At 47.9% G+C, this 8,207-nt stretch overlaps 1 protein-coding gene across 1 annotated transcript; it reads right to left on the bottom strand.

The window, feature by feature from the left end:
• Positions 1–461: 461 nt before the first annotated feature.
• Positions 462–6,988, bottom strand: LOC149336410 (uncharacterized). Its single transcript, XM_089552880.1, has 5 exons — positions 6,411–6,988; positions 3,739–3,893; positions 2,784–2,857; positions 2,153–2,236; positions 462–676 (listed from the first exon to the last, which is right to left on the bottom strand). Exons 1-5 carry the CDS (start codon positions 6,522–6,524, stop codon positions 552–554), a joined length of 552 nt encoding a protein of 183 aa, XP_089409006.1. The 5' UTR covers positions 6,525–6,988; the 3' UTR covers positions 462–551.
• Between the last annotated feature and the right edge of the window lie 1,219 nt (positions 6,989–8,207).

Below are 8,207 nucleotides of genomic sequence, written 5' to 3'. Positions count from 1 at the left end.
TTCGGACGCTGTCACCGCAGGATTTACGACCACGCTTGCGCGGCGATGAGTTAGCCGGCGAATGTTTCCAGCCGCCGCCGCTGTGTACTAACTTCCCATGGGGGGTGTACCAGCCGATCAGGATTGCCATCCATCCCCAACCCCAACCTCTCCTCATGGGAAGTTGCTCTGTCCTGCCCGGACCTGCAGGACCAGCAATAAGAGATCGACCGGCTGTCAACTGAGAACCCCGCCCTTGATAAACAACTCCTCACTCACTCACTCACTCACTCACTCACTCACTCACTCACTCACTCACTCACTCACTCACTCACTCACTCACTCACTCACTCACTCACTCACTCACTCACTCACTCACTCACTCACTCACTCACTCACTCACTCACTCACTCACTCACTCACTCACTCACTCACTCACTCACTCACTCACTCCACAATCCACACCACGAGCCGATGCGCTGTTCGTTTCCGAAAATTAAACACCTTTATTTGGCTTAAAAGGAGGAGAGTAACTAAACAACGGTCGTAAAGGTGCTGGGTGGAGCATTGCCTCACGAGCAGTTGTCGTAGATCTGGTACTTCGGGGATCCACCACACAAGAGGTCGAAAACGAAGTCGCAGCACATATCCTTTTGCTTGATCTTGCTCTCGGGCTTCCAAAGAGTGCAGCCATTACCTGCGCGAGAATGGTGGAAGTGTCTTCGATTCATGCACTGTGTTACCTGCTGGGGGGCTAGCTATAATTGGTGCATATATTTTCGTAAGCGGACTTAGCGCCAAAACAGGCAGCCCACAGTAAAAGAGATAAGAGAGACGGGACTTGTCCCGTCTCTCTTACGGTGTGCTGTCTGTTTTGGCGCCAAGTCCGTTTAAGAAATTATGCAGGGGGCATGACGATTACTTGATATAATTAAGAGCACAAGTAAAGGCACATCTACAACACGAAATTATTCTACTCAGAAGAGTGCGAGACGAACACAAAGAATGCGCGCCAAACACGGGCCACGACTGACTGCGATGCTGCCCAGAGAGAAAACTAATTATCTCGCCTGGGCTGCCTAGATTCTTCAGTGGCCGCACTTGTTTTTCCAGTCCCAGACTACTTGCTGACAGGTCTCGGCTTCCGCTCTGACAGGAAATAGCGTCATGGTCACATGACCTCCTTGCCATAGGCTGCTTTCGAACTCGGCGCCAGAGCCTGGCTCCCCCTCGGTTACCGTACAAGGACGCTGTCATCTGCTAGCAGACGACGCAAGCCACGGCCACCACGACGCCGAAGCAACGCCGTGCGCTCGATCATGATACTGAGTCGATTTAAAGACTGTACTGTCAGCAAGCGTAGGTGCATTACAGAACTCAGCTTCGGAGGTATGCTCGCCGCTACTGCTTGCGGCGAAGTTCGCACAAAGTAGCCCAACTCGTTGCGGATAGGCAGACAGACGAAAGCCTTCGCCAAAATGTTGACAATAAGCTCTATAGCTGCTCCAGTATACGAGTGGTTCACCTGCGATGCTTTGAGGTAAGCGTACAGACAGCATGTCGCAAAGCAAGCAAACAAGAACCTCTTGACGACACGAGCAAATAATACGCGCTCGCAGCTCCGAACGCGCGTCCGTGTGCGGTGGATTTCAAGAAAATAAACGAAGATGCAAGAACAAAAAGTCTTGCGATGGCTCAGAGAGGAGCTACGGAGCTCATGTGAAGGTTTAACGCATGATATCGACCTCCAAGAACACGAAAAGCACTCAAAATGCACACGGAGTCTAACTCAATATGGCTGCCAGCGCGGCGCGCAGCTATCGTCTGCTGCCTTCTCAGCAGCCCCAAGCAGCCCGCGGACTGCCATAGGCTAAAAACGAACGCGTTGCTATGGCGATGCAGGCAGGTGGGCGGAGCTTTCGGGCTGCCCGAGAAAAACAAATACCGGACTCGAGTCCGCAAGTAGTCCCGGACAGTCCGGGACTGAAAAACAAATGCAGCCAGTGGCTCCCGCTCTAGCGGTGCCCGATTAGTGCGTACGTTCCTTGCTTTTGCATGCAGCACACAAATCAAACATAGCTTGTCAAATCATGCATACGACCGCCTCACTTATGTTCTATCAAAATAGTCGCTCGCTCGTTTACATTATAGATATTTTGAGTGAACAGTTTACCTCCGGCCGCGTAGCTGTGGCGAAACACCTTGCAGTTCTTGCAGTCGATGTAGGCAGCGGTGATGCTAAATTTGGCGCTGGACCCTAAGAGGAATAAAATGAAAAAGATTACGACATAATCCGAAATGCGCACTAAATATTGACTAATGCTGCCCCTTTTATAAGGATGCTGGGAGGGCGGTGATGTGTAAACGTTCAAGAAAATTTGTTGCAGATATTTTGCTGGAGGCGGCTGGATATAGAGCTCTAACAGAATACCTTGAAGAATACAGAAACGCAACCTCGTTTGAATGCTGTACAAGCTCTTATCATTTCAGCGTTTCCGATCATCCTGCGGAGTTAAACGGGCTAGTTGGCAGTTTGATGTAGAAATCAAGTTAGGATGTGGCTGATTCTAGGGAACGCGTACAAAATCAAGAACGAAACAGACAAGACAAATCACGGCCTGACTATATCAATCTAGCACTTGTCCGCCCTCTTATGTGGCACCTGAAATCCATCCCAGTTCTGTCGCCTTATTATTTTTTTTATTTATTCCAATACGTACAAATCGCTCAATCAGGCATTGTTGTACGGGGGATGATTGAGGATTGCAATTCAAGAAAACCAGTGCGGAAGATATGTTACTTACGTCCGAACAGCTGTACCTTGGCCACATTCTGCGAATCGTAGCAAGAGCCTGAAGTCAGGCTCACTTTGGAGTACCTGCAAGTGGGCGGGATGGGTTGTAACAGAAATTGATGGGATTAAATGATAATGTATTTTGCAGGTTGTGTAAGAGGCCTACGGGAATCAATATTCTCAGTCGACGTAGTAGTAGGACAGCGACCGCTATTTCTTGCAGTTTGGAGATTACAAGCCTCGATTTAATAACCATCTGATTCTTAAAGTTACTTCTCAGTGGTTTTAGATATACCGGCGCCACCAAAATGAGAGCTTTTCTATACGGCAGAAAGTATAGTGCATAAGCCCAATACCCGTCGTTACTGACTACGTCCCTTCGCGTAAAGTTAATGGAGACGATTTCAAGGCGGTGAAGGTCAGTGCGCACCTGGAAATGGTTTCTGAGGAGTAGCGCTTTTAATATAATGAAACGAGGCAGGCACTTTTTGTTCTTCAGAGTGGTGTGTGTATGTGTGCATGTGTGTGAATAACAGTGCATCGCACATAAAAACAAAATGGCGGAAGAAAGTTGCTTTCGCACAGCCGCATGCTACTAACGAATTAAGTTGTGCTTCTTCCCTATTCTATCAGTTCACGTCACAAGCAAGCCACTTTAGGAAGAAATGCAACTCTTCCGCTGAAACGCGAGTTTCCTAGCTGAAAAACAACCGATTACGGGCTCACTAAACTTATGAAATGCTCACTTAAAACCAGCAACAGAGAAGAAACAAACGCAAGGAATAAACACGCAGCCTCGTCCACGTCTGTGTGTTTCTTCCTTGTGTCTGTTTCTTCTCTGCAGTGGGCGTAGTTAGGCTGATGATGATGATGATGATCTCAACAATCCACCTTATTAGGAAATGCTCAAGGAAGTGGGTGTCAAGATTTTTTTTTTAAATGACACACATTCAGCTCAGACTTACTGTTTCTTGTTGCAGAACTCCAGCACCACGACGGTTGAGTTGTTCACGTAAGAAGTGAGCTCCGTAGCCTTGACACATTTTTCAGTGCCTCCGAAGTACGGATCATTCTCATAGTTTCTGTATGCTAGGTACCAGTCTTCCGTAAAAGGGAAACACTGAAAAGCAAAAAAAAAATTGTTATTTACATTGCACAGAAATCAAGTCCAGTTTGCATGCATCTTAAATAAAAAGAAAGGCGTGAATTTCATGTCATATTTTAACTTAATGTATTTGATTGTATCGGCGGGGGACGGAGGAAGGCAGTAGATGATATTTCGCCACGGTGTGATGCAAACATTTCGCTATACCATGATTAGTCCTCTACAACACCAAAGCGGCTTCTGACACCCTTTTTCCTCTCCTACACTCAAAGGCCTTTCAGGGTTTTATGGTTGATGGGAGTTTAACGCCCCAAAACAACTCAGGCTATGAATCTGTGATGACATAAACAAGAAATGTAAATGAGCGGACCACGTTGCAGATTTCTGTTAGAAAAGAACATGAATCCACTCTTCCACTTTGTCGCGAAAATGATGCAAACGTAATGCGACGTGATTCAAGTAAATGTCCGTAACATCACCCGAACGGGATTTCCACCGGTTAACGTGTCAGGGCAGCTCTATGGAAAGAATATTCATATAAAGCTAGATTCCGTAATATCACCCGAACGGGATTTTCACTGGTTAACGTGTCTGGACATATAAAACAAGGACTTGTCACGGACGTCCCTCGGAAGCACTTAAACGTGTTAGCATTTTCGGCTGTGATTCGGATGAGCTTGGGACCTATCTGGTTTAACCTACATCGCGGAACCGCCGAAAAAGGTTGGTTCAGCTTGTCCCCTCCCAAGAGGAACCCCACACAAACACTGCAAAGACACTGTTAAGCTTTTGTACATTCCGACTAGAACAGTGTAAGATCTGCATTACAAACCGCATTTTGATGAGAATGCAAATTGTAGCACGTCAGAACACTGAGCGGTTCAATCCACTAAGTCCTCCTGTTTTCTCTTTTAATTCAGCAGCATTTCTTCTCCAATAGGGCTCACTTTAAACATAACATTCAAGAGGGGCACCCAAGTACTTGGATGGAGTTGTGGTTCACGATGTGTTGGCGAAAACACCCGGCATCCGAGGTCATTCATCATGCCAAAGTGCCATGCACTTTTCGAAATTCACAGCGTTCACTTGCCTCGCAGAAAACTTTCACTTTTAATGCGAAAACATTGTTTGTCTCATCCCGTCCAGTCTCTCCTTAAACCTTTCTATATTGTAAATAACTTCGTATTGGTGCTTCTGCTCTCTTGTCTTCATGTGAGTAAATCACTCTTAGGTTTTCTATATTCCTCAGCCCGTCGCTGTTTCGGCGACAATTGCCTAATGTCCGAGTGCCTGCAGCCCGACGTCTGACTCGCCCCCTCGCTACCCAGGGTCCGCTAAAGGAGTAGACGCAACGCATTAACTTTCAGTCCACAAAACTGAGAACGTAAAACTGGGCACTTCTGCTTGCTGACGTTTCACACTACGCCAAGACAAGAAGTCTATGGTCGGCCAACTACGAAAGACATTTCCTAAATGGACATTAAGCCATTTGAAGCCAATCAAGCCAAACAACCACCTTTTTAGCCGCCGCGGTGGTTCAGTTATGCCACCATAGTTCAGTGGTTATGGCGGTCGTCTGCTGACCCGAAACGGGTTCGATTCCGGCCGCTGCGGTCGAATTTCGACGGTGGTGAAATTCTAGAGGACCGTGTACTGTGCGAAGTCAGTGCACGAAAGAACCCCAGTTGCTTTGGGACGTTAAACTTCCGTAAACCAAACCAAACCAACCACCTTTTACCTCCTTTCGAACAACTTTTATATTCAATGAGGATAGACTCACCTTTAGAGCTCATCACGAAAACAAGGGTGGGGTGGCGATACCGGTATTTCATTTTCCGACTTTTCATTAAAAAAACTGTCTTGAGTGTAAGTAACGTTTTGTAATTAGGATGCGCTCGTATATCGATGCAGGCCCATTTCAGTTTACCCTCACTATTCCCCTAAAAGAGATTAGAGCTAGGCGCTGAAAGAGCAACGGTGGAAGAGTTGCTAATTCTAACCAGTTACACGTATGGCTTCCGGTGGAAATAGGGAAAGAGCCGTGAGAATTACCTGCCGCGGTGGATCAGTGGTAAGGCGCTCGTCTACCGAGCCGAATAACCCGGGTTCGAACCCAACCGCGGAGGCCGCGTTTCGATGCAGGAGAAACGCAATAGGCACCCGTGTGCTGTGCGATGTCAGCGCACGTTAAAGAACCCCAGGTCATCGAAATTATTCCGGATACCTCCACTACGGCACCTCTTTCCCTTTTCCTTCTTTCACTCCCACCTTCCTCCCTTCCCTTACGGCGCGGTTCAGGTGTCCGCCGAGGTATGTGAGACAGATACTGCGCCATTTCCTTTCCTCAAAAACCAATTTACCAATTTACCGTGAGAATGTCGGGAATCAGGTGCCTCCATTGTGACATGCAATTTCACAGCGATTGAAAGGCCAGGATTCGGGCTCGCAAAGAAAGGCCAGCTGTTAGCGTTTCTAACCTTTTGCCGCCTGAGAGCTCGAAATGCTACAGATGAGACAAAGAGCTATCCTCACCGTCCCGTCGTCTTGGTAAGCACCTAATTCAGGATTGCTGTCCAGAAAAGCTCGGCTTCCATGCTGTAGCAGGACGAAGAGGAGCGCCGCTAAAACTATAGCGCTGCGGGGCATAATAGCCGTTCCTGAAGACCCGTCAAGCAACCACAGGGCCAGACGTACCGGCTCGTCGGAGGAAGATTGGGCAGGTATATACCGTTTCGAAAGCGGCTGATTCACGCGTGCCTCAAAAAAGGAAAAAAAAAAGCTGCAACACACTTGACCGCGGAGTTAATGGGCACCACATGATTTATCGCAGGAGAGACCCGTGGACAGTTACTGCCCAAGTTCATATTTGTTTGTGTTTTATTACGTCTCCGGACGCGAAATTTAGTTTCCGATGGCCGTTTCCCGCGCACCTGCAGTGAATTAATACATGCTGAGTACATAAACTGCGCAAAGGAAACGAAGAACACAGCTGAAACGTAGCGCAAAGGGTACTAGCATATCATGCCGCAGAACCAAGAGTTGTACACCTTTTATCACCGATAGCTGGTCGATGGGAACGCCGCCATAGTTCGTTACCGAAAGCTCCAGCGTTCGGCTGTAGCCCGAACACAGTGCTGAGCCGATTGTACCGTTGCACAATGAACATTTGGGTGGGAGGGGGGGGGGGGCAGGTGTAGCCAATAGGAGGAGGGCGCCGCACCACCTAGGTGGCGCGGCACCATCCTCCCATTGGCTACACCTGGCTCGACGCTCCTCCGTATACTTACCCGAGTAACTGGGGTAAGCTCGGGCACAAGACAAGAAAAGATGTGGTAGCATTGAAAATCACGGTCGAAGCTGTGCGGCGATCAGTGTTCGGGCTCTCTGGCCATAATTTTCGCGGGAAGTGGGCCATAATTTTCGCGGGAAGTGAACTACTTTTTGGGCGCGGAGCAATTCGCCCTACCAACCGCGTATCATACCGCCACGTGCACTTTTTGCTTCTCGAAATCTGGACGAGTCGCACGAAGAAAATGTGGCAAGAGGTAAAACGAAGTCCAGGAGTCGTCAGTCACGGCACTTAATTAAGATTTATCGCTACGAAATATGTTCGTGTTCGCTTTGGTTGTATGGCGAACTACTTTTTGCGCGCGGACTTAGCCTGCGCGAACAAGCGCGCTAGCTTTGGCAGCGTTGCCTGCTATGCATTACACGGAGTATAAGACAAGACAAGATGGCAAGATTCTTGCTCGGGGCTGGTACGTCTCGATTAGTGGTTTCGCACTAAAAACGTTCGTATGCCTGCTTAAGGAAGTCACCAGGACAAAAAAGAACGTTGACAAGAGGGAACACACCAGACAGGACGAAACTAGCCCAGAGAAACGTCCTGGTGCAGGCTGAGGTTCCAATAAAAACAAGAACAGGCAAGCGCTCTGGACTCCTTGTAATCATCTTTAGGCATTAGAGAATGCTTTTAGGAGTAGCGGAGCCGTATAAATGCTGTAAAACAAAAAAAAAAAAAACAGGCCCTTTACGCGAACACTCATCATTGCACACAGTCAACGTGGGGTTTTGAATTACTCCAATAAATCAGAGTGATTTAGACGTGCGTGAACAAAATAAAAAGAGCGCGTTTCGAGAGGAGGTCAGAGCCATTTTAATGGTGCTCTTTCGTGGAAACTATAACACGCGCGTCCGTTCCGGAAACGAATGTTTCCTACCATCTCGGAGCGACCCCACATATTTTGAGGACAAATAACCACAGCGCAAGGACGGCTAGGCAAAAGAGCGCTATGACAGCGGCTGAGAGATGTGATCATTAAAAGGCAA

Source organism: Amblyomma mixtum, chromosome 7 (assembly GCF_055824585.1).
Source record: "Amblyomma mixtum isolate Tamu chromosome 7, ASM5582458v1, whole genome shotgun sequence".
In the NCBI taxonomy this organism is placed as follows: Eukaryota; Metazoa; Arthropoda; class Arachnida; order Ixodida; family Ixodidae; genus Amblyomma; species Amblyomma mixtum.
Note: the sequence above shows the minus strand (reverse complement) of the source record. Positions and strands in the feature narration are given on the sequence as shown.